Source organism: Anopheles nili, chromosome 3 (assembly GCF_943737925.1).
Source record: "Anopheles nili chromosome 3, idAnoNiliSN_F5_01, whole genome shotgun sequence".
Lineage (NCBI taxonomy): Eukaryota > Metazoa > Arthropoda > Insecta > Diptera > Culicidae > Anopheles > Anopheles nili.
In genome coordinates this window covers 70,118,756-70,145,387 of record NC_071292.1, presented here as the reverse complement: position 1 = coordinate 70,145,387, position 26,632 = coordinate 70,118,756, and the positions used below count along the sequence as shown (strand labels likewise).

Genomic DNA, 26,632 nt, shown 5'->3' with positions numbered 1-26,632 from the left:
TTGATATAAATTCTTACAAATGTTCGTTCCGTTCGTTTTTCTTTTTCACAGCCAAGTATGAGAGCGTCGTACACACACATATACATTTGGTGTGGTTTAACCCCCCTAGCGATCAAGGCCAGGCATTCAGGCACGCGGAAGAAGTACAAGAGCACGAGAAAATTAGATTGAAAAATAGAACAATCATAAAATGAAATTATGGATTGCATGCGGTGGGTCCATCTGCGCGCACCCGTATCCTTGCAGCAAGCCCCAGCCGTCCTTCCCGAAGTCTGCGATGATGTAAGGACCGACAACCTCGACCACCATGCGCATTTTCCCGTTCATTCAGCCCACCGATCAAGTTTATTTTGTTTGGGCTTTTTTCGACAGACCGCTGAATTTATGCTCGAGAACCCGCGGCCCGGTCCGATGGTGCTCAATCAGGGTGGCGGCCCGCGCAAACATGAGATTTATAGAGCTTTCCCGCACAGCCTCGCATATAAATCGACAATTTGTTTAGTTTCATTAAAACGTAAAACACAACGCTGGGACGGCGGGAATCGACAGCGAAAATAAAGGTGCATGTAGTTTTACGTTCAATTTATTGTTTCGTCTCGTTTCCGGTTGCAGACAAAGGAACGTAAATACGCACACACTCACACGAAACTCCCAAAGCAACTCCGAAGCTGGTTAGGAGATTCTGTAGCGCTCAGGAAAAGGGGTACTGTTACAGTGGATCATTTGAGCCGGCCCAGCGCCTGTCTCTGGAAGCGCTAGGGAGGTTAAGTAAATCTTCCCACCGTTACCGGTGGGCGCTTTCGCAATCATTTATCAAACGATAAAAGGACATAAAAATGGCGACCCCGCCCCGAAAGCTGGCTAAAGATGGGCGCCACCGCCGGGCTCTCGAGGTAAAGGGGATCTGTTTTTTTTTCTTCGTTATTTATAAACAACGTACGCTGCTAATACGGTTACATCGATTCGAAGCCCATCCATCGTCCGGGCCCGGAATAATGGAAAGTAAAAGCAATTTTTCTCTGCCCCAAAAAAGCAAGGAGCGTCCGATTTTCGAGGTCAGAAAAAATAAACCACTTTTGGGTGGGTTTATTAAAGCCTTATTTATGAGCCTACGATTATTGCAGCGAAGGATGCAGCTAGAAGGATATGTGCGGCCTAATAAATCAAACTGATGAGGTTGTTAAAGGATGAGCAAGTTTTATGACACATTTTTCTGCACATTCTCGGAAAAGCGAGGGAAGTTGGGAGATAATTGGACTATCCATGGTAGATAACAAACACGATTGATAAACAAAAAAAAAAGTGAACAAAATTATCAGCACTAACTTTTCGTTGGGTTGCGTCATTTTGGAAACGAATTATACAAACCTCAACGAAACAAATGAGAAACATGAACCCACATATCGATGCGAAACGTTACCATCAGGATACCGTACGTCATCGTTATGCGTAACGAGGCAACAGCAGCAAGTTGTTTCGTTTACATCGGCGAACGGCGATGTCATTGAAATCCACCTGCGGGTTGGTTTTTGGTACTTGCTGTCTACTTTTTTTTTTGGTGCTTTTTCAATCTGTTAACAACATCAAAGCCGGGGCAATGTATTTTTAGGCAAACGATGCGTGTGGGTGTTATCGTGCCTCTCCCGACGCGGATGGTTTAAAAAGCGTCGCGTTTACGATGAAATGTTTCCACTTCCATTATGGACGTACTATTCTAAAGCATGTTTAGTGTGGCACAGCATTCTATTTTATTTCAACGCAATTGAGAGCAGAGCCTTTTAGGGGGCGAATTTGTGTACGAAGCAGCACCTGTGCGATGTGCCGCGTGTACATCAGGTATCGCACTTTATTCGACAGTAACAAAGTAATGGTAATACACAGCAGAACGTCGGAGGCAGACGCAGTTGAGAACGCCTTATCCGATTCTCCCGGTGGGCGGTGTTCATTTTCCGAGGCGTTCTCGTACCGACCCCCAACCAATCCTATATTCATCCCTTGCCAAGCTCATGCCAGCATCAAACAAAGGCTTGGCCTTTGGCCTTGGCGTTCCTCGCTGGCAGATTACATCAAAGCCGCCCGTTTACCGCCAAGGGTATTACCCATTACCGTTGTCTCTTGCCTGTTACGACCAGCGGTATGACGGCCAGGACCGTTGAGCGAATGGGTGGTTTTGAACCGAAGGAAAATTCCATCCCGTTCCGGAGACATCCACTACGCGTGGCTCCGATAGCTGCGAATGGTCGCAAGGAAAACACTTTGCCACTTCAAGGTCAAGGTGTATGCTTGCTCGGTGAAATTAAGGACGGTTGCGTCTTGTACTAAAATCTGAGTACTAAAGTTTCTCCCGTAAGTATTCCAATTTCACGCACTCGAAACCTACACTCCGGGGTAGGAATATATATTTATAGGGAGGGAAAATATTCCATACAATCGTCCCCACGGTAGGACGATAAAAAAGAGGATTATCTTGATCCTTTTTTATCATCCAATTTTTGCCAAAAAACGAGAAGGATGAAATGGACGATGACGATCTGAGAGATGATAATATGACTTCGCGACGCCGGCTCCACTTTGATGGTGATGATTATGATCGATCATGAGCGAAAAAGGAACACGAAAGGATGCAGCGAGTAAGGAACGAAACAAAAAATGTATATCACGACGTAATGCTAGTGACATGACATACATGAGAACGTAAAGTGGACGAGTGAGGGAAAAAAAAGCCTTACCCTTCATTGAAAGGCGCTTATAACCGGGCGGCAGAAAAGCGGCCGGGGGTGTAATAGGCGGAACGATGTCCCAACCAGGCGAGATGACCTCTCCAACGCCCCCAAGGATGCCACTCGCCGCCGACGGTCCTGTCGGGGTGGATGCGGTCGAGGAGACGCCGGCGGCAGTTCCCGGCGTTCCCGCACTTCCCGGCGTTCCCGCACTTCCCGGTGTCGATCCACCACTGCCACCATTGCCGCTTGGGCCGTTGTTGTTGTTGTTGCTGCTCCTGTTGTTGTTGTGGTTGTTATGTAACTCCAGATTTTGCTTCTCGATGCGCCGCCGCCGCCGAATGCTCGGGGCGAACGTTTTCATCGTGGCCAGAAAACCGACGCCACTCATTTTGCACACCAACCGTTGCCCACTGTTCGATGAGATAAGACCGTTTCTCTGGTTCGTTAATCACGTGCTTCAGAACTGGGACCGGGTTCCCGGGTGGAGCGAACAGTTTTGGTGTTGCTGGTACAATTTAGGTGACCGACAGCTTCAGAATGTCAGCTAAAGACGTATCACCACCAAGAGGTGTACGGTACATTCAACAAGCGGGTGTTTTATAATGCAATCCGCAACATTAAATATAGTTACTTTGGTAGGTTAATACACGTAGCATAAATATAGAATTTGTATATATTCTCTCCCACTTTTCCGGCTGCTGCTTCGTTCACAAAAAGTTTGTCTTTTCTAGGCTGCTATCACTACTTTTGTTCACCCTAGCTCCAGCGCTACTAAACAAGGTACACCGTATCCCTGCACGTTGATGTTTGCACTTTCACCAACACTAGCGCACCCCTTGTGGTCTCGTGCCGCAAATGGCCTTGTACCGATGGCCTTCAACCGCGCCAAGGATCCAGTGGTTAGAAATCAGCACCGGGAAACCGGGAACCCAGCAAGGACACCACGAATGTGATATATATTCGTACTAGCTGGCACGCGCGTTCCCGAATAGCGCAGTGGACTTCCCGATTGTTTCTTCCACGGCCTACGCAGTAGATTGCACACACAACACACACACCTGCACAGTTTGCACGCAGCAGAACTGCTTCGTCCTTCCGGGTGGCTTCGTTGAGAAGTTGCCGCTATGATTTTCGCCCACTCGTAACAATCGACATCAAAAATATAGCTTCATTTCCGGTGTTCTAATGCTGCAATTTTCTGCACGCAGCCGGACCATCGAATTCTACTACATCATGATTGTTGATGACGAGGTCACTTAAAGATACGCGTAGACGTGTGTGAGAGTGTATGTTTTGAGGAAGTATGGTACTTTGCACTGTTTGAGAATCGTTCCACTAAGAGGACCAATTGGTTAAAGCTTTCGTTTTAACATCCCTGGAATTAGTCACGGGATATGTGCATGTGACGTACGCGGGCTGAGGGCTGTTCTGTTTTTCTGATCACGTGCCTCCGGCAGAACTACCGGGAAGATGGCGGGTGATGGAAAACACTGGGATGGGGATTCTCTCCGGCTGGTTTCGGTGTGGACGCGTACGTACGTATCACCTTATATGGAACGGGAATTTGTGATAATTTTCGCTGGAATGTGCTGCCACCCGTAATGCTGAGAGTGGCGGATGAAAATGAACTTTTTTTTGCGACTCGCACAATCACGCATCTACATGAGACGTCTCGGAAGGGATTCCAACTTGTGGGAAAGGCATTAACGACAAGTTTCTTCTTCGCACACTGGAGTCAAAATGTTTGTGCCACATTTGTTGCCTCGCCCATGCTTACAACCGGACGTGCCTGGAACCGGATTAGAGAGCTCCTGTTGGCAACGAGATTACTTTCCCATCGAACGCTCACACACCGCGTCAGTTGCAGTACATTTTTCACGTTTTGTTTTTATGAATTTTCAGCAAAAAGAATTAACGGAATCACTGCACATAGCCCCTTCGCGGGCGTTAGACGGGTAGGATGGACCGACCCAGGACCTTTCTTCTCCGCAGATAACCGTCACCTGCCCAGGGTCCTTGGGAAATCGCTGGCACGACAGGACCAGGAAAGGGCAACCGTTCACTAATTCGTGGGGCGTTTTTATACGCTAACTGACGATGAAACGACGCTTGATTTTTAGCGTACATGAGGCTGGGAGTGAATGCCTGTTTGGCGAGTGTATATCTGTGCAAAACGCCTTCTACCGGGGAATTATAAACGTGTGGATGTATGTGTGTGTGAATGTGTGTATACTTTGTACGTGTGCGCACACGTTACGCGACGAACGGAAAAACCGAGACCGAACTGAACGGGATCCGGAAAGTGACTGGCTAGCGAGTCTCTTGCTAAATTGTGGGGGAAATTTCAGCACACCATCGGCAGCCGCGTAATACACGCGTAGTAGACTATCCCTTTCTTGCGTTAACTCTCTCACACGCATACACACACGCCATTCTTTCACTGGCATCTCGTGCGACGTTACCGCTCTTAGCAGCTGCGATGATCTGTGGCCGGGTTCGAAGTAAAATCGACATTCCTACGCCGTTCGTTGGCATTGGCTACGTATGCGGCGGCGTCGCAATCTTGACGATTTTCGTCATCAATTCTGCCACCGTCCCGATGAGCTCTCCAATCCTAACGAATTTTTTTCATTGCGCTTACGTGAGAAAGAGAGAGTATTCGGAGGGGAAATTCGAGATTCACGATGAGAATCGGCAAAAACATCGAACGCGAGACTTTCATTCATTTCTCCTCAGTTGTCAGTTGGTGAGCAAATCTCGTGTATCGTTTCCCAAAAATCTCGCAGACATGAGAGCGTTGGAGAGTGTTCCCAACAATGTGTTGTTTGTGTTGGCACGTCATCATCGCAGCAACAGCTCGCAGCCGGGCGCACGAACCGGCTAGATTGAGGCGGATGTGTACAAAATATTTCCACCCACAAATCGAACGCAAAGATTCTTGCGCTCGCAGGATCAACGGCTCTCGCGATGATTCGTGTAGCTACATTAGAGCGAACCAAGTCACCGGTGGGGGATATCTTTAAACGCAAGGTGGTTGAAATTGAGCTACTAAAGATAATAAATGATACGGAAAGAAAAAATACGAAAAGCAAGTATCGAACTATCGTTGAATGACCTATAGCATCCATTCGAGTGAGATGGTAAAAGTTAGGATGGACGATTTCAACGAACGAAGCCATGGAGACGCCTGGTGTTGTGTAAGCCGACGCAAACTTATATTTTGTGGTTAAGAATCAAAAGTTCGCACACGAGCAAAACACAATTGATAAAGAAAAACTTTCCCGGAATCGAACGTAAAACCACACCAGCAAATATAGCAAGAACAAGAAGTGAGTTCACTGAGGGCATCAATGGAGACGCCTGGTACTTTGTAAAAAAATATACATTTTAGTCGAATTTTCTATCGTACATCAAATTCATGAAATCTACTGCTCTATTCAGTTGACATGAAATATTTGTGTGGAAATATATCAACATTATAACCCAATGTACACGAAAAACGATGAAACCTGTCTGCAGCAGAGCAGAGCTGAAATATGCCCGTCACTATAATAAAAAAAAAACTAAAATATGCACAGTTACAGTTCTTATACCCGGTAGATTTTAAATGCATCGTAGGTGTACCACTTGTACAGTCCATTTTCATTCTCTTGAGCGATTTCCGTATCAAAACGAAACAAAGAAAAAAAACTCTCAAAATCAGTTCCAGCAGCGGACGAATAAACACACCATCAATCTCATGCAGGCATGCAGAACGCTTTCATCCGAACGGATTTTCATCTTCAAAACTAATGGCCCAAAGATACTCCACCATGGTGACGAATATCAATGGGGGGGGGGGTCCATTTCGTAACCCATTACAATCTTTAGACGGTCCAATGGAGGCGCCTGGTACCCCATCGTTTGACATGCTCATTCAAGGATTTTGCCGGTTACTGCGTCAGATTGCTGTCCACCATTATGTAACCACCGATGGTGTGGCCCAGATGATGCAAAAACGATTTCACACACCAGTATATCATCAGCTTGCCGCACCACGCAAACCGAGCACGCCTCCGTCCTCCTGAGGTCTGGAAAATTAGTGACTCCCTAGAACCGTTCGCTCTTTACCGATGAACTCATTGCGAACAGTTATTCAAGAGCCTCTCGTCCTTTAGGATCTATGGCTCATTTTATTTATTTCACCCGTTTCATCTTACAGCTGAGACTGCGATCGGTCACGGTCTGCGTAATGGATATTAGGCCGTTTCTCTCGAGATTCAGGCCAATAGATGCTAAAATGTTCGGCCGCGCTTTATTGTGTATGTGTGTGCCTGACCCCGGCACAAATACAGCAATGTAAAATACGTCTAACACACCCTGACCATCAAAAGCACACACTCCTGAACCCACGGCTAGTCGAACTTTACTAGTAAGCATTACAGTTTTGTGAGCCGTTGACCAGGAACAACGTTTCACATCCTGCCGCGATATCCGAATAATCTTTCGACAAGAAAAGCCCAGACCACAGAACCTGTGTGTGCGTGACATTAGCCAGCGACTTGCCTCTACCGGGAGTGTTTGTTTACCCTTCAACATGTTCAGGCACCGATTGGTGAAACGCGTACGAGAGAGATTGAGTTTAGGCATCGTGTAACCACTGAAACCGCTGATTCACGTGACCATGTACGGATTCTCTCTCGTTCCCACTTCTCTCCTTATTTGGGTTGCTGTTTTCCGTTCTATCTGCTTCAACTGTTGACACCGGTGCGGCTCAAGAAACGAGTGCGCATAATGTAGAAGGGACATTATTTTTGCTACCGGTTCAAACCGTGTCGCTGGTGGTTTCTACATAAATCATCCCAAACATCCTGGTACTTTGTAGATAGGGCGTGTGGTGTAAACGTGACGAGGATGTGCTTCTTTATTAAAAACATCGTCGGAAATGCAATAAAAATTGATGAAGAAATAAAAAATTCATTGAGTGATGGATGTTTTAAAGGAAAGTTCTAACATACAGATTACCTAGAGGTGAGCTAGGAGCGAAAAAAAAAACAAGTAAACCCTCTACGACATGGACATGCTTTTAGACCACCGTATATACAAGTTGGAAGGAAAGTTTTCTTCTAGCAAAGTTTTCCTTTTCCATATACCAAGTCCGTACACGGGGAATTAAAACATTCGCCAGGAAAGGAGCTTGATAATTAATGTAAAATAGATGCAATCCAGGAAATTGGCGGATTGAAAAAAAAACTTTAATTCTTTTCAATATTCCACGAAATTAGCATCTCAGATTACTTGAAAGGTTGCAACTATGAAAACAAACATAGATATTTTGGAGTCGCTTTAAGCATCGCAGACACAAAATCTAGAAAATCCTGTATCACTGTTTCTTGTATATACCGTTGACGGTGGCTTTTGTTCCTGTTCCGTTTCGATCGAACGTATCCCAACCGCTATCATCGGAACAGGACGTTCAACCGCACACACGGGGTTCAATGAAAGTTAGCCCCGGCACTTTTCCGACCGCAACGGCGCTTGCTCGGTGAGTGTCAAAACAAACAGAACAAAACGAAAGGAAAGAAAATAAGAGAGCGATCGAGAGATGACATTGGCACGTAAGAGGGGAAACTGAGCTACATCATCGGCATTTCCCCAGCAACAGCGTGAAGGAATAAGAGAATTGAGCAATATTTTCCTTCAACAACCACCCACCCTGTCTCAGTAGGTGGAATGTAGAGGGCTCACTAAAATAAGCACTCTAAAAATAGAACTCCCACAGCGAGCGTCACCGTGAGAGTCAGCTTGAGAGCTCTCACGCTTTCTTCTCGACACGCCACGTAACGCAACCGCCGAAGTTCAATGTCGAGAGCCGTGTGGTTTGTCTGGCTAGTATCAAACGTTACATACTCGCCCACCTGCCGGGTGTTACGACCGTTACGGGTGTGCTGCAGTTCGTGGCATGCTAAAAATACACCCACAAACTTGATCTCTCAGGATGTAGGACGCACCGAGGGAAATGCGTGATGAATGAAACAGGTTATGCAGCACAACAAACCATTCGATGATTCAATTTCCCACCTGCCATCGTCTCCTTGATTGCTCTCTGCTGCTCCGCCTGTATATGGGAGCGATGTGCAGTTGGAATTCATGCTCGAATCGCGCCGCAGGCAGATGAGGGTTGAGCTATTTCTATTTGCATAACATCCTCATCCTGCCCTTCGGCGTTTGGGTGCGTTGCGTGTCAAGTTCAGCATAGTTTTAGCCGCGTTGGTACTGAGAAGGAATGAACCAGAGAAAGATGCCTATGACAACAGTGCGTTCACCTTTCGCAAGGTGGCAAAGGAGCGTCTCCACTCGCATTCCATTTCACATGAAGCATTACTTTGGGTAAGGTGAACTAGCGCACTGGGTTGAATTGGTATCCTCGTTGTTAAATCCGTTCATAAGGTCGCATTTCAATCAGCGTAGAAATGCCATTAATCAATCGAAATGTTGAGCAACCGTTGCTGTTTGCTTTCGTGAGCGTCAGAATCATAACAAAGAATAGAATGTTACTGTGTTGAAGTGTTTAAAAAATTTCACAAATCACATTCTGCTAGCTAGCGATGGATATAGATCGCATATTCTTCGAATTGAAATATTTATACTTTGTATGAGAGAACTGAGAGGGAAATGCATGTAGAGTTTAAGATATTTTGTTCTTTAGATCTTTTCTATTGAAACTTGCGATTGATTGTTTTACCATAATGCATTCTTTCATGCCCAAATCTCCGGATGTTCGTGCACATACTACTCTGTGCATGTAAGAAAACAATATACACACATAGCGATAATACACAATGTTGATTTTGCAAAGCGAAAACTGAGGCTATCGTTAACAGGAACCTTTAGAAAATTGATACAGAAGTCCAGCTTCGCTTAGTACTTTCCTCCGCTTTCTTCTTGTTAGTACAAAATTATAATGCCATAGACTCACTCAGAAATGGTCCGTTGAAGCCTGCCTAGAGCTACGACGAACCAATTACCACCGTACGGTCGTGCAAAACAAAACCATGAACACCACACAGGGCATGGTGCCGGCTTACTTTATCTAAATACAGTGTTGTATCGATTTCTTTTTCCATACCTGTGAAAAGACATAAAAAAGAGAATAATTAGTATTATACTGAGGCACAAAAAATATATTAATGTGTTTGCATAACTTTCATTAGATCTATAATATTCTTCTAACGTGAATATTTGGCATGTTATAGACGACACTGCTATCAGAGAAACACTTAAACACAGCGTTTTTCCATGATGTTTTTCGTTTGTTAAGCTAGTGTAGATGTGTGATCGTTTTCATCTACCTATTCTATACGACTGTGCCACGACACGTCGTCGCATAGAACTGAAAACAAATTTGCATCCTCGAGTTTTTGAAATATTTATCCGAACGGGTTTACTACCATCTCAACATGGGATTTGGCACATATTTACATAGGTGCATTGCCTTCATGTATCTTCTAGCTACACCTAACGCGTTTTTTTAACCTACTTGCCACGGTGCAATAGACCGAGGGACGTTGTAACGTTAACAAGAAATCAATTTGAGTCATTCAAAATGTTCGCCATCACTCTACGACGAAGCAACTTTCAAGCAATGTATTGTGAGATTTTTGCAAAAGACGAAAGTTAGCAGCTTAACTAATAAAACACTTCGATTATAGTTCAATATATTTTGAATCAAAGTTTTATGCTAAAACTCTTCTTGAGTTTCAATTTAACTTCAGGTAGTTTAGAATAGTGCGTATTTAACATAGCTTAAATGATCGTGAATTTGATGGATGCGGTTCTCACAATTATTTTACTGGTCATATCGAGTGTCAAAGCTGGTCGAATTATTGAGAAGATCATTTCAATGCAGGAAGCACAAATGCAATAGCCAGAATATACCAGACACTTTACTCAGCTGATTCGTTTCGACCTTCAGGAGAAAAAAAGAAACAGCTACAAATTTGCACATGATGAGGTTTCTTTTGTCTACAACTACGCACCGCTTGTTTTGTTATACATTGGCAACGGGCGAAAGCGATCATGGCGCGTACAATGTTGTTTCTGGCAGCTGGACTGGCGATCCTGATGATCATCCCTACCAGTGCAAGCGATACAGAAGGTATTGGGTATGAATGCCACGTCGCAAGTGATTGTTAAAATGTAACCGATATCTTCCCGTCAATAGGGGCTGTAGCGAGCACTGCCGCGATGAACGAGCCGACAACCCAGGGTGAAACCGAACCACCACCAATCGTTTGTACCGATCCGCGCGAGGTTTATGATGTGTGTGGAAGTGCATGCGGCGATCGGATGTGCGAAACGATACGACGGTCGGAAATGCAATGTTCTAAACAGTGTGTTGAAGGATGCTACTGTCGCACCGGTTACGCCCGGAATAAGGCTAACAAATGCATTCCGGCGTATCGATGTGACGTAAGATGGTAGATGGTATGCGCGGTGACACTTCTACACGAGCTAATCTGACGTGATCGGAAATGCAACGGCTAACAACAACTATCCACAAACGAATTTAATGCCCGTCAATAAAAGATTGATGCAAAGTTCTCCAAACATCAAATATAAATGTGTTATATCTTTCACTTTTTAATATTATATAACATTACTCTTTTGCGAGAGAAAAACTTTTGATTACATTTATAGCTTATATGTAAATCAAATATTTCAATATATGTTAGTCGAGCGATTTCTTTTTTAATTTTAAGATAAACGTACATCTTCCTCATCTTAAGTTAAATTATTTCAACCATTTATTAGAGAAACATATGACAATAACACAAAATTGACACCTAATAGATGTAGTGACCACGTACTGCCGCAAGTGTTATCCCGATACCGAACACATGTAGGCTGGAATGCATCGATTCGCTTTGTTCCGCACGTAGCCACCTTTGCAGAAGCAGCCGTCGATGCATGATCGTACGCACTTGACGTCATTCCTGCGCATGTTTGAGCAGGTTCGATCTCCACAGAATGGACCACAATCGTCGTACGTCTCGTTAGGATCGTCGCAGAGGATCAGTTGTCCTACAGATACGTCAAACCAAGAAGCAAACAACACAAAACGTACATGAGCGAAACGGAATAGCGACACCTTTCGGGTACTTTTATACCTGTTGTAGTGCCAGCGAAGCAAATAATCAGAAATAAAGCTACCGACACTAGACCGGCTAACGGCAGCACACCCGATCCGAGTTTCATTGCGGTTAGATTCTGGGCCTCAAAAAAGTACGCGATATGGGCAGTTGGCCGAAAACGAACTAGATTTCGAACAACGTCTCTATCGCAAAAAGCCGTTCCTTGACAGCTTCAATCGACAAGCTGTTACAACAAGTTGTATGAAAACTGCTGAGCAAATAGTGTGCTATTAGGAAACGCACATCAAGTTCAGCTGTTTTGATTTCTGAGGACAAACGAGCTGAGATATATTTACAGGTAAAGGCTCGAAATAGAAGAGCCTGTTGCGACTGGCAGATTACACGAGGTATACAACTCTGATAACGCTATTAATCGTGATAAGCTACGGCTCGTGATGAGATAATTTGTAAATATATGGACAACCATTAGGAACGATACGTTTTAGCATAAAAAGAAACAATGACAATCATGAATATTTTCGACACTCGTAGAGAAGATGACCAGCAAAATACATGATCATAATTGAGACATTGCATTGCAGACATTTGCACGCTTCAAGAGACATTGGTAGGTGAACATTGTCGGCGTTAGGGAAATGTGCTAAAAGACTGTGGTTTGTATGAAAATATTGATGGATTATCGGCTGAAGATAATGAACAATTGATTTTTTTCTTTACATCCTCAGGATCTGCTCTACACAGTCGTTTTGTCCAGCAAACTATATTATCCACGATCAACATTGCTATCACTGGTACAAAAGTGAGCAACCGCAACCTAGACCATTACTCTTTAAACCGTCGTCGTCTATTACATGGAGGGTTCTTTTGCGTCGAGAAACGCATCGCATCAATCTAAAGCACATATTTCGCTTTGTTACCAGGGCACACACTTGCCCAAATACTAGGATTGAATAAAGTGCGGAAGCGAAGATAGCACAAGTGCTGAGCCAGACTGAAGCTTTGAAAAGATTTTAAATGATTCGTTTGTTTCCAAGGATAATTATATGTTTTTGTTCAGAAATTGGGTCGCTTAAACACAGTTTGGTCATCATCTTATGTTGATTGATAAAGGAAGCAATACAATAAAAACCTACTAGAACCATTGTCTTTAAACCAGTTGTTTTACGAAAAATGACAAATACGGATCAATTCTGTTGAATCATGACCAAGCTCAATTTTGGTTATCATATTTCCTGGAATTCTGATCCATTTTACCTTAAACCTCTTGATCAACAGTAACAGATGATGAAATGAGTTGTTACATTGTGTCGTATGGAAGTATATATATGAAACAGCCGATAAAAAAGGTGCGTAACGTTAAAAATATAAAAGCAAAAAAAAATGCAAATGCTACAGGCTTATGTATTATGACAAGAGTTCTTTACCACATTGCCAATCATACTCGCCCACTGTGTTGTTTGTAACGCATTTTGTACCCCGTATTTAAATATTGACCCAAGTGTGCTTGGGTGGCTCGAACAGTAACGCCTTTTCCAAATCTATGCCAGCGGCGACCAACGAATAGCAGCAGAAAACGCTAAAACGAGAGTTGCGAATTATCCTTCATTTCAGGCGGAACACATTTGACTCCGGAGTGGACTCAACTAATTTTTACATCTTCGAAAGGATGCAGGGAGCGGTATACCTGTGCCTAGTGGCATTGATTCTTGGAGTGGTTGCCGTAGATAGCGCCAATGGTGAGTGCATTTCCACGATGTCCCTTCCTTAAGAGTGCTTTTGTTACATTTTTATTAACTTTGTATCTATTTGATTGTTTTAGTTTGCCTTTTTGGCGAGCGATGGCAATGTGGCAGTTCCGACTGTGAAAAGAAATGCACCACACTAGACAATACTGAACCCTGCACGCAGCCATGCACTGACGGATGCTACTGTGAGCCCGGATTTGTTCGTAACTCCTTTGGTACCTGTTCACCTCAGTTCGTGTGCCGGTACAAATCTGTCACTCGGAAATTGAAAGGTTGAGCGACCATGCCAATAAGTACATATGTCAGAAAGAGAGAAAGTGAAGAAAGCAAATAAAAAGTGTCTTCATCTTCAGGGAGAGTGTGCCTGTGTTAAAAAAATCGCGAACCGTTCGTTTGCGATGTTGCAGCCTTTAAGATATTATTGTTAAGTTAAGTAAACGTCACGTTTCAAACTTCATTATTATCGGTAGGCGAGACAACACGATTATGTAAATGTCATGCATAATTCCAATTATCACACCAGTTGGTGCGATGCTTCGAACCAATTTCACCCAAAGCCTCTAGAATGGCATAATTTAAGTTGGAAAAGATACGTTGAATTTTGTGAGAGACTACTCCGTGCGATAGTAAGATGAATACTAAGTACCTCATTTGAATACTATTTTCTGTAGTTGTGAGAGATGCAAATGAGAAAATGGAGTACTTTTTTAAACGCACACTCAGCCATGATGGGTTAAAAGAGAGACGCATTCGCGATCATTATCATTACGACTACGCTGCGCGCGACAGATGACGTGATCGAGAATTCAGTAGACATCTATAATCTATTCCGTTTTATTGTCCCATGCCGGTTTGACAATTGACCGATTTGATATTTAGGAACTACAAAAACCCGTCGCTATATAATTTCAAATAATATAATTTTCCAATGATATCGCAAGCGTGCGCTCTTCTAATTGTGTTTACAAACAATCTCAACTTGTCAATGATTGAATTTTGCAGCAACCATGTACAGTGAAAGCCAACCGAGCGCCATTCAATCAATAAGTCCCATACCATGGAACACAACCGACCGAAACGCAGGTCGAACAATCAATCTACCGGTCCCGATATACCTGTGCTAACGGGCTGAACAAAAACAGCTTCACAACCGTTTTCATGAACTTTCCAGGAACAGATTTGTGCACCAGCACGAAGGCTCGTCAGGTGTGGACAAACAAACAATTTATCGGCTTCAGAGCTTCGAAGCTTTGGCGCTGACAGAAGCATAAGGAAAAAAGCGACCTTCCAAACGCGATGGTCTATCTGCAGTGAAAAGCCACATCATTTCCGGTGGTATAGTAGGTGGTATAGCGGACTGTGAGCGGAGAAATTGAAACTATGAAAGCACGTGTCGAGGACAGGAGATTGGTACGTACATCCGGGGTGAAAAGATTGATGATTGCAGAAACGGGCCCAGGCCGGAATCGAGCGAGTCTTTGCCAATCAGCACCCACTGAAAGGGGAGCGCGTCGTTGGTTGTAGAGAAGCAGACAAAATACCCTTCTATAGACCGTCGGGACTGATCCCGGGATAAACTAAGGGTAAAATCAGAGATGCTCAGCTGTCGACGCGATTGTCCGTGCCGGAGGTTCGCTTCAACGATGGTCTGGACCGGAATGATGTATTACACCGTGCTTAATTTATTCAAGTGTTTCGTTGGTCGGTACCGTTGTTGGGTCTCGACATGAAAGAGAATTTCAAAGATATGCGGCATGTAGTGGAAGATGGTTTGCCGATATGAGCGATTAGTACAATGCCGTGTAGAATAAAGCTGAGTTTTTGAGCATGACACTGAAATTTTAATCAAATTAAAAGGCCCTCCATCATGTTCCATCATTTTTTAATTACAGTAGAATCCAATTTGGAGAAACATCTTTAGATCATAAAGGGAAGAAGATTTATCACGAATATGAATTATGGTATCCCGAGGAATATGTTTGATTCCATGTATGATATAAGTAACGTATACGAACAAATATGAAAAAACAACCGAAATGAGTGCCGTCACGTTCAAACACCAAATGTATAAATAACCTACGACTTCGAGTTCACGATCTCGCACGATATCTTGCAAAAGAAACGTTTCGACCCGCAATTGTGCCAATATTTGCATAGCGATATAGCCAGAACTAAATGGCTTTAGCTAGAGCGCGCCTTGCGCGATTATCCTTATCGATAGCAATCGGAACTTAATTGAAATTGTTTATCCCCGCCCTAAGCTCACTGTAAACACCGTAAGCTGACATCATCGCTACTGCTGCAGTACATGCAGTGTGTGAATGGACAATAAGCGATCAGACGACAATTAACCGCACCCAACTACTGCTAGCTCACCTTTGAAACAAGCACAACCCATGATGTAGCCCATCATTGGAGCAGATGGTGGTTGATCTACGAACGTCGCAATCGAACCTACAACCGTACGCTGCTGCCGATCGGTCTGGTGACAACACTAGCAGGGACTTTCCCGCAATGGTGCGGTAATTCGTGAATACAGCCGCGGATTGTTTCCGTCGGGTGAAGTAATGATAAGCGTGAGCACGTTTCTCGCTAGCCACCGCCAGCCACTGATGCGTGTTTCCTCTACCGGACGTTAGATGGCGCTGTCCGTGAAACGGCGGAGCGAATGACCGCCGGAGTAGTGGTTGTATCGGTAGATTATCCGTTCGGTGGAGTGAAGAACAATTGCTATCACAAAGCTGACGTCTGATGGCGATGCTCCCAGTTTTCCGCACTACCAAATCCGTCGTTCCGCTTTCCCGAGACTGCCGTTGATGGGATGTTGCGTAAGCACGATGGCGTGCCTCCTGATGCCGGTGCCGGGAACAATGGTCACCCCTAGCAGCGGGTTTACAATTGTGCCGTCGTCGTCGTCGCCGTCGTAGTACAACGCTCGCTCGCAATTTCCACCCTTGGATGCAGCTTTGGACGCGTTGTTTAGGCCGTTCGCGATCAGTGCCGTTATCGTTGCTCGTGGCGGATGCTTGACGAAAGAAGCGTAGCACGAGTTGAGGAATGGAGGCAACACCAAAGCCCACACTGCTCTTCGCCACCGGTCGGTTGGTGGAGCACGGTGTGCTGCTTACCCGCCGTGGGTTTCGTCGGAGCAGAAGGCTTCTTCGCGTGGTGGTGACTTTCATCTCCTTGCGGGCGCCTGCAAGCGCCTCCGAGAATGATTCAAGCTTTCCCGGGCAATTGGGGTGTATTCGATGGATTGATACGTGATCTCACTGGTACGTTTCGGTTGAGTCTCAGTTGGTGCAGTTTTAATGTTCCGTTGCATTACCGTCGCCTTCATCGAGGTGAGCTACACTTCGTTACACATGATCGATTACATCGATGCACCAAAGGCATGGAGCGGTCATTAACCTTTCACGCGCCGAATGTACCACCCAACCGTTATTGATATCGATCCGAAAAATTGCATTTCTCTTTCGCACTCACACCTACCTAGCCAGCGTACTGACACGCAACGCTACACATATTTCATAACACCACACCCGGTCACAACAATTGTACCAACGGAAGCAAAGGAAGAAGCCATTCAGAACGCACCCGACCGACGACAGAGCACAACCTTCACGTACGCACACACTAGAGGCCTCTTTTCGTAGGCCTCACGATATCCATTACTGCGTTGTCGAGGTGGACGACGTATCCTTTGGCGTACGAATCACGCACCATCTTAAACACTCGTTAGCCACGCTTCGCATGAAAGCACAACTCTCCGCTTCTTCGTTCGGTCGCACTTTCCTCGCGCTACAATTCACCTTTTCTCGCCTGGCAACACTGCACAAACAATGGAAAAAGCATCACGGTAATGGAAGATAATAGACAAATGGCACAAAACACCCACGAATCGTACAGGATGCACAGGACCTTTCGTTGGGCGGAAAATTCAGCGACGATTTTGTTCTGCTTCTTTTTCGTTTATACTTTTGTTTTCCCGCTGGAGCAGCAAAGGCTGACGATGTGTAAACATACAATTGCAGGACTTGGCTTGGTGATGATATGCGCAGAAGGCGCGCTATTGTCTACGTCACCGCTTTAGGAGCAGACCGTGCCCGCTTGGAATTGTTTACCTTCTGCACTTTGTCGTCGCTGCTGCTGCTGCTGCTTTTCGTTCGAGTTCGTGCACTTTTCATACGGGTTCGCACACGCAAGAGAATAGCAAATCACGCACACCGCCCAACTGCAGCTCGGATTTGCAAATTGCAATAACCATTACGCCAGCGAAGTAAGGACGTACCGGAGGGCATAGCGCTTCTTAGCAATGACATTTTTCACCACAACATAAATCATCGCCGTAATGACGAGAACAATGGTAAGAGGGAGATATAATGCGAAAATGAGAGGGCCAAAGAATTCGTAATGGACAAATGCGCTTACTGATCCTGGAAGCGTTAAGCACGCATTTACTCGAGCCTGGCATCTTCACGGTGATTATTAAGACCTTTATTGTGCCGTTTATGGTTTCGGTGGACATGCTGACTCAACCACACGATTAGATTGACTTTTACAATTTCGTTGAGCGGTGTATGCGTGCGTGTTGAGGGTGCCCTCGCGTGTGATTAAACCCGCTTGTAGCACGTGTAAGTTGCCCGCGGTGCAAACCAACTGGAATTATGCACAAGTCCTGCCTGCGCTGGCTCGCACGAGCTCGGAAGCGTCAAGCTCGTGAAACGAATCGCGTGACGAAGCGCCATCGAAAAAAACCGCCTTCAAAATCGTGGAGGGTATTACGAAATGGATTGGCCATCTTATTTTTATTCTCCACTGGGCTTAAACAACACTTCCGAGCTGCGAAGAGCGTATGTGTGTATCCAACAGTTAGTGAAAAAAACCGGCAGCAACAATTTGGCGACCGGTTGCGGGGTGAAAAATGGACCCTGAAACGCGTGCATAAATTTAGGGCTATTCCGTTTCCGTCGTAGCTTGTCAAAAAGAGAGCCTTAGCTGCTTCTATTCAATCATTGGGTGTTTTATGACGCTCCAATTGACTTTAATACAATGAATTTTGGGCATTGAGTGTGGTATTTTGCTGGTAGCTTGCGAGTATGTGATTCATGTGGTTCCTTTGATTTATTTTACGAAGAAAATGTACCAAATAAGGTATCCTTGCTTTACAGGAAACCTCTAAACGGAGCATTACTATCAGAAAACGGATGATATGGCTAATATATTGTATAAATTCTGGCACACGTCCGACTTCTAAAGGCCTACATACATTCTAAAAATTCGTGTGTTGTATTGCTGTACAATTCTTGTGTTTACCTTAAAAGAATACAAACATAAAAAGAAGGCCTTATTTTCAAACGTAATCATATATCATGGTTGGAAAAATAATGCCATCTGTCCACAAATACAGACACACATTTAGCTAGGTTAAGAATCGGGCTACGGTGCCGGTTTTGGGGCACGGTTTTCAAAACGCTCGAGTGTTGATGCACGCGACGTCCCCGCCCCAGTGCAATGACGACGCATCCCGGCCGGGCATTGTATATGTCCGAACCTTCCTACCGGCACACTCCCACCCCTTCAACACACAACACAACCGTACTCGCACCAACACTAGCTTCCTGTGGATGGGCGCCAACAGGAAAAGCGTCTCGTTGCATTTCCCCGTTAGTGTTCGTGTCGCTTTCGGTCCCGTTTCTTCTGCGCATGAGCCTCCATCGAACGGGAAAAGGATGCCACATGTGTGCGCGTGTGAGGGAGGGGCGCGTCTGTACTCGTGTTTCTGCCAGAAAGGACGACGTGCCGGCATGGCACTCGGGAAAAGCCTACCACACACAGCCATACGTACGCGCACGATTGGTCTGAGCGATGGTAATAATTGCTTTTGGTAAATATACAAACACACACACGCTGCGCCGCAGAGCAAAACAATTGCTTCGTAAGCGTGCACGGGAAAGGGATGGTTGATTTTTTTTTCTTGTCCTGCATCTCCCTGGGAAGCCGCATCGACAAGTAACGGCAAGTGCCATCGAAACCCGAAAACGCACCAACGCGACGACACAAGCAAATGGAACAACCATAAAGGCGACGCGCGTGGCAAGATTCGGGACCGTTCTCCTTCCATGCGAATCTGTTTCCATGCGATTTGTAGTAATGAGGTTCTTAAAATGTGATGACGCCTTCGCTGATAAGGGACCGACCACCACTCTAAGTCGCCACGTTGTAGTTTTTGCCTCGGCGTGGAGAAAATGGGTGGAGAAAAACCGTTCGGTCGGCTTTCACCACAAGCCGTTTATTGAATGCGAAGAGATCATTAGTTGGTGTCCTTTCGTTGCTGGGATCCAACGGGAGAAATGCCGATGCATGTACAGTCGTGATTTAAAGCCACACACTTAAAGAAGAGCTCATAAAAATGGTAATTTTGTACAGAAGAATATGCAAAATTTTACCCCTTCGATTTATTGTCGGCCACACAAAAAAAAAACTATCAGTATCAGCAACATGCAGGAAAGCCATCGTAACTCCGGCCTGCACGCCGGTGAATCAATTTAGGATGATTTTCAAGAGACGGTATAAAACTTTCCCAACGGTTTCGAACGGTGCAACTTTGCCATTGCAATCAGGGCGCGGTTCCGCTTCTAATCTGGAACGGTGAGCCAGAGTGCACAAGTTTAGCCACACGAGGTTTACCGAAAAGTAACGATTATCGCACTTGTTTCCGAAAATGGCATGTTCCACTTTCATCCTATCCACGGTTTTCCCCATCGGCCACATACGCTGTCATTCGGGCGATTTCCTTCCGCCACATATTGCGCCCGTAGCCACCGTCGTTGTGGAAACTTTGACCATCATCAATTAATAAAACAATAGACACCCCTCCTCTTCGTGCTGCTTCCACATTCTCACTCCCACCCGGGTGGTTTGCTTCCACGAGCGAAAAACTTTCCTCCATCGAACCATTCGGGCGAAACTTTCCTCCAGCGCGATGTTTTTGCATCTTTATTTTCCCGCAGACCGGGCCCGGAAACTTAACAATAATCATTACCGTTACGGGTCATTTCCGGGTGTTCGCTAAGCCTAAACGAAGCGACCGGGTGTGATAAAAATAATGGGCGATAAAGAAATTAAAACAAGACTGAGTGGGAGAGTATTTTGTGCGATAATCTTTGGAATAGAATTCTTTCCTTCATGAGAAGCTGTCGTTGAAGTAACAGAGAACATCGTGACATATCCGCTGTGTTGAAAAATAAAAACAAAAACGGAAATCATCCAGAATCAACGACCCAACTTTAATCGGCACCGACATGCCCTTTAAGCTGCAGTTTATTGGTTTGAATTGAACAGAGAAAAACACACAGCAACACAACAATTTACCCGTGCACTTTTGTAGCTATTAGCTAACGCTGATCTGGTGGTTTCACTGTGATCACGTTGGTATAAATGAATCATTATCATCCACCAGCGGTTTTATTTGGTTCACCGCTAAGAAGAAAAAAAAAATTCCAAAACCCGCACACGTTGTGCCAGAAACGAACACGAAAAACATGGTGCTAAATTTCACACATTGTCGAAAACCGAGCGGTGCGACCGAACACACTCGAAATTCCACCCGACAAGCCACAGCGGCATGACGATATCGCTCGTACCCCAGCGGGCCTGCAGAGCGCAACCCGATGAAATCTCGATGGCCACCAACCACCAGGCGTCTCCATTGGTGGTGACCGAACGCGGCACCAGGCGCCTCCATGTGTCTGGCTTAATTTTATCCTGTCCTCCCAGCGGGAGTGGAGAGAATTCGATGGATCCCTAGCGACACGGTTCCCGAATACCGATCGCAAAACACCCGGCCACCGATAGGTCACAGTAATGATGCCACGTTTCGGTTCACGCGCTCGTGAGGAAGAAAACTGCAACGATGCGCGAAGCAACGATAGACCTGTGTATGTGTGTGTTTGTGCGGATGCCGACAGTGCCTTTTTTGCTACTCTCGGCATGTGTACGTTGAGCTTTGTAGGCAGCTTTTCAACCGTTAATCCACCCTGGCGCACTGGGCGATCAGTTCCGTTCAGAGGCTATTTAACGGCTGGAAGAACGACCGTTCTGCGATCCGGTAGCAAAGCTTCTATTTATCCGCACGAAACACCGCACGCGGCAGCATACAATTTCGCGCCGTGTCGGTCGGCACAAGCGGTTAGTAGCGCCACCGTTCTACACAAAACCATCGTCGGTCCAATCTCACGTAACGAAGCCCCTCGAAATCGATTGCGGTTTTTGGGGCACTTCGCACCGGCAGGCGGAGCGTTTAAGCAAGCAGGAAGCGAGGGAAATATGCCGGGAAAACCCACGACAACGCGGGTTCAATCGGCTTGGGAAAACTATCAAATCCAGAGAAATATAAAACCATTGTGAGGGGTCCCACACCGGGCAAAAGGTCGCTCGTCCCATTGAAAGGACATGGAACAAGGTACCAATAACAATAGCAACACAAAAACCAACACCTTCAACTGTCACCCTATGCGAAGCAAAGGGCGTGACGATGAATATTTTGTAGACCTGCGACGCTGGGAGGGAATTTTTTCAAGTTGATTTTTTTCATCATCCCATTTGTACGTTTCAAGGCTAACAAGAATCACACGATCTTAAAGATATACAAAAAACGCTACATAACACTGTTAGCACGAACTAAAACGCTTCGCTTGACCTTAAAACATTAAGCAAGACAAGGTGGTCCGAATTCGAATAACAGTATCTCAGACCAGGTTATGAGATATGAACGACTTTTTTAAAGTACAAGCCAATGTTACGGTAGGTAGACAGGTTGTTTACTTAAGCACTTAAACATGCTTCGAAAGGATTCGCCAGCAAATATGAAAAGAAGCCTTAAAATGTTCTGACCGTGAAGACGCTGGCCACGTAAGGTTTCCTAAAGGTTTCCTATAAACATGAACCTCAATGTGAATGGGCACCGATTTTCATTAAAATTGTATTCCAACAATCCTCGTAGCAACTATAAATTTAGCACAATAGTGATACGCTGAAACACTCACTGCAGGAACTCATTGTTGCATAATGTTACACCTACATTTCAGGAGCGTGCTGTGTTTAAACATGAATTTTACATAACGGTTTCAGCGTTTTTACGGCATAACAAACAGTTTGTTAGTCTATTGACCGTAAAACCAATTCAAAATCGGTTCGTGATGAAGCAGAAAATGAAAAAAAGCTCCCCCAACATTATAAAATTAAACGCAGTGACAATAAAACTTCCACATTCCAGCGGAACTATACCGATTATTTCGACAACATCATCCCACCCAGCGCGGTAGTATATCTGACATTCAATTTGGTCCGCAAATCCGAACCATATGCTGGCCCGAATTGTGTTTACAAAGTGTTAACGATGTTACCGGTAATTATTTAAATTATCTCCACTGCATCCCGTTCCCGCTAACTCTTTTCGGCAGCGAGGTGGAACATTCTTTTCCAAACAGAGACGGAATATGCTGCCTGGGTTGGAACGGTAGCGGGATTATGGTGTGAGGCGTTGGCGCCAGCGCATTGTACGGACGCTGATTTTGTGCTTGCCTTTTCTTCCACCAGCAGTCAAGGCCAGACTTGGCACGTTAAATTAAATTAAGCATCGAGAGACAACCCTTTTCTGACACGGGAAGAAAGTTTCGCATTCTGGTATTCCGCGCACTTTTTACGCGTTTTCTGATTGGCGCGAGGAAAATAAGGAAATGGAAAAGGTGAACATTTGAGATAAACTCAAAAAAGGTCCATTTGTAAGCGAAGCGATTTTTTCTTGACTTGAGCATAAACCAGAAAAAAAACAAAACACTACAGCTAAATTTGAATTCTTGTTTCATGCTCATGAAGTCTACTATTTTATGGAATCTCAAATTTTTTTGCATTTAAAGCATGGCATCTAATAAAAGCTAAAGTTACGAAATAGTTCATCCCATATAACCTACGCAATTTGATTCTACCAAACGTAGCGGAAGACCAACTTAAGCCGGCGCTTTATCCGATAGCTTTATCTCCCTTAGATTGGCCCTCGTTGCTCCACCAAAGATGATCACCTTTCATCGGAAAATCGATTTTGGAAATTGAGCGACAACCTAACCAGAATCATAAGCCCACCGTGTCCCATGGAAGCTGTATGTCTGCGCCTAAGTGTCCTTCGACACCACTTCTAGCGCAGAAAACATGGCCGCATTAGAAACGGCCCAGAGTGGAGATTGGAATCGCATACCGACGTATCGGGTTGCCCTGTACGCCATTTGCGAACGCGGTTACAAATCAAAAGAGCTCGAATTAACGAGCGTCCTGATCTCTTTACACCGGGGAGATTTTCGTTCCTGCCCATTGAAAGCACAATTTTTGGGTGAATTTTTCGTTCCAATTCGTCCACACGTCTGTGCGGCCGGACAAAAGCTTATAAGAGAACACGGAACCCGTGTAAGCATGCTCACGCAACTTTGACCAACGAAGCGTTCGAACTGCGGAAGGAAAAAGGGTCATGAAAAACTAAACAAGCTCTAATCCAACCACCGAAACGTGCGCATGGAAGAAACCCAGGGACACTCTTCCTCCAACCTGCAGGAGCTGCAATGTTGCTTGCTAAGCCTTTTCGACCGACCGTACGAATGCGTGTCTGTGTGGCCACCTCATCGTACGGTGGAACCCTTTTTTTACGTACTCCCCATTGCTCTCTTCTCGAAGCTTCGAACACCGGGTACGGTACACGCCTCAGCGGTCATCGGTTCTCGGGTTGTCCCCGGATTTTTAGGGCTTCGCTAACGTCACAGGATGGATACGGTGCGTCTCTGTCCAATTTCCACGGGGTGGTGCTTTCGTAACGAGAGACCATCACAACGACACCCGAACGAATGGTCTGTCGGCGAGACGTTCGAACATGGGAACATGGCTTCGCAACTAATCTCGGAGGACTCGATTGATTCAACGCCGGTTGGTCCCGATTGGCCTGGTGCCCGAGTTGATGGCCTGGGCTGCAAAAAAAAACACACTCACACATATTCACCCAGCCCATGGCGGGTAGATAATAAAACGGTAATTTACCGTGCGCTCGCTAAAATGGCCGAACGGTGCTACCCGATGACAGGTGACATAATTTGATTGAAAGATCCTGCCAGAGCATGACACATCCCGGGGTGATGTTTTTGCACGTTAAATTATGCCTGCTTCTTGTTTTTTTCTTCGTTTTTTCCCTCATCCCAGTTCATCGTCAACTTCCCTTCGGGGTCAATTTTAGCAGCAAATTTGTTTCAGACGACATACGCGTCACGTTAACCCCTGCATTGAACGGGGTCAGTGGAGATGTGTATCGAGTTGTAATCCAATTAACTTCAATTTGCGATACCTGAGAGCACTTTAAAGTACTTTCATTCCCAAGGAGCGGGGACACGTTTCCACGGCGCTCAAAAACTCATACTTGATTTACTACTAGAAGAGCTGTAGAAAATTTATGTAACGCTGAAGCATGTACGTAAATCGAAAGCCGCCGCTGAGTCAATGCGAAGTGGAGGAAACTTTTATCTATCGTTCTATTTGATATCGGTATGAAATTTATGCAAATATATGCATGTAAAAGTTTTAAGCGAGTGTACAGTTGAAGTCGAACAATAACTCGCTGCTCGGCATGCTGCACTAACAACGAAATCCAATCAAAAGAAACTTTCCTTAGCAGGACAATATTCTACACGAAGTTTATCTAATCGATCACAATCATTTAGAATACTGAAACAAAGCATCATTTAGAAATGGAAAATATTCCAACGTTATTTATTTCTTTGGCATTTGCGGTGTTCAGCGACATATATTGGATTTTGACTTGCCTTACATGTTAATTGCTGTTATGAATGAAAAAAGATCGATTTTTTAATGAAGAACAATCCGAAAAGTTATTGAAAGTCGATCGTTCGCTTAAGCAAAGAATTCCGTTAGAACTCTTTTTAAACAATAAAAAATAAATAAATCGCAACCAATGTCAACGCGGATCGAACAAATGAACCAGATCCCGTGTTTCATAACGATGATTAAATAGCACGCACTTGAAGCTAAAATAAGCGACAACCCAACACGAAAGCGGGACGCAGCGAGCATGACAAGCTAGCCTCAATTTCTCACGAACTAATCAATCGATCGTAATTATACACCCGATGTTGCATGAAATGCTTCCCGGGAAAGAGAGAGAGAGAGAAAGTGGATAGGTCAGCATCCTGATGGAAACCGAGCGCGTTCGATGCCATTTTCCAGCCGACCGAGAACGGACCGGCATTAGATTTCATCAATTTTCTAACTTAATGAAGCCACCCAACCGCGCCGAACCGATGGAGGCGCCCAGTCGTCTACGATTGCAGGCTCCACTCACACTCACGTAAAAAATCGGGGTCAATTAGGAGGAACGAGCCGGAAGGGTAACGCACACCCACACACGCCGCAATGGTCAATGTTGTGGGAGATCGGAAAATTCGACGGAAATTCCACAAAAATTTCCCCCGTATCGTCGCTTTCCCTTCGACACGAACATCCGGTTCGTAAAAGCGGATGAGTTAAATAATTGAAAAGCGCTTTCCGTCCGTTGGCTGGAGCGAGAGTTCCGCACTTGAGCAGTGGGCGAAAAGTTTTCCCTCCCCATCCCTGATACCCCCGCCATACCCGGATTGCGTCCTTTGCGATCGTCAGAGCAAACGAGCTAAGCACGCACTTGGCGAAGAGAGCTGTGGTTGTTGGCTTATAAAAAGTCTCCCAACCGAGGAGCAAAATATTTCATTGATGGACAACACACGAAAGAGGAATCAAAAAAAAGAACCTCCCCTGAAAGCGAATGCCACCATTTAACCGTAACGAAGCCGATAACGCAAAAAGGGCATTTGCCAGCGAGCCAGAACGTTTTCGGTCACGTCGGAACGTCAACAGCGAGAACGACATCGGGGGATCACACAAGTGCAGAGGACTTTTGTCCACTTCAACTTTCATGCCGAGGGCAAAAAAAAGGGGACGAATC

The 26,632-nt window shown here is 45.1% G+C and overlaps 2 protein-coding genes across 2 annotated transcripts in view; both read right to left on the bottom strand.

The window, feature by feature from the left end:
- The window catches only part of LOC128727482 (homeotic protein female sterile), a 96,158-nt gene that overhangs the window by 43,737 nt on the left and 25,789 nt on the right, over positions 1-26,632 (bottom strand). The gene's annotated exons all lie outside the window — the stretch shown is intronic.
- On the bottom strand, positions 11,584-11,995 carry LOC128727484 (chymotrypsin-elastase inhibitor ixodidin-like). Its single transcript, XM_053821401.1, has 2 exons — positions 11,873-11,995; positions 11,584-11,786 (listed from the first exon to the last, which is right to left on the bottom strand). The coding sequence occupies exons 1-2, from the start codon at positions 11,958-11,960 to the stop codon at positions 11,584-11,586; spliced, it is 291 nt and encodes a 96-aa protein (XP_053677376.1). The 5' UTR covers positions 11,961-11,995.

Coding starts and splice junctions, on each gene's coding strand:
- LOC128727484 (XM_053821401.1), bottom strand. CDS start 11,960: ATGAAACTCGGATCGGGTGTGCTGCCGTTAGCCGGTCTAGTGTCGGTA. Junction 11,787..11,872: donor CTTCGCTGGCACTACAACAG/GTATAAAAGTAC, acceptor ACGTATCTGTAG/GACAACTGATCCTCTGCGAC.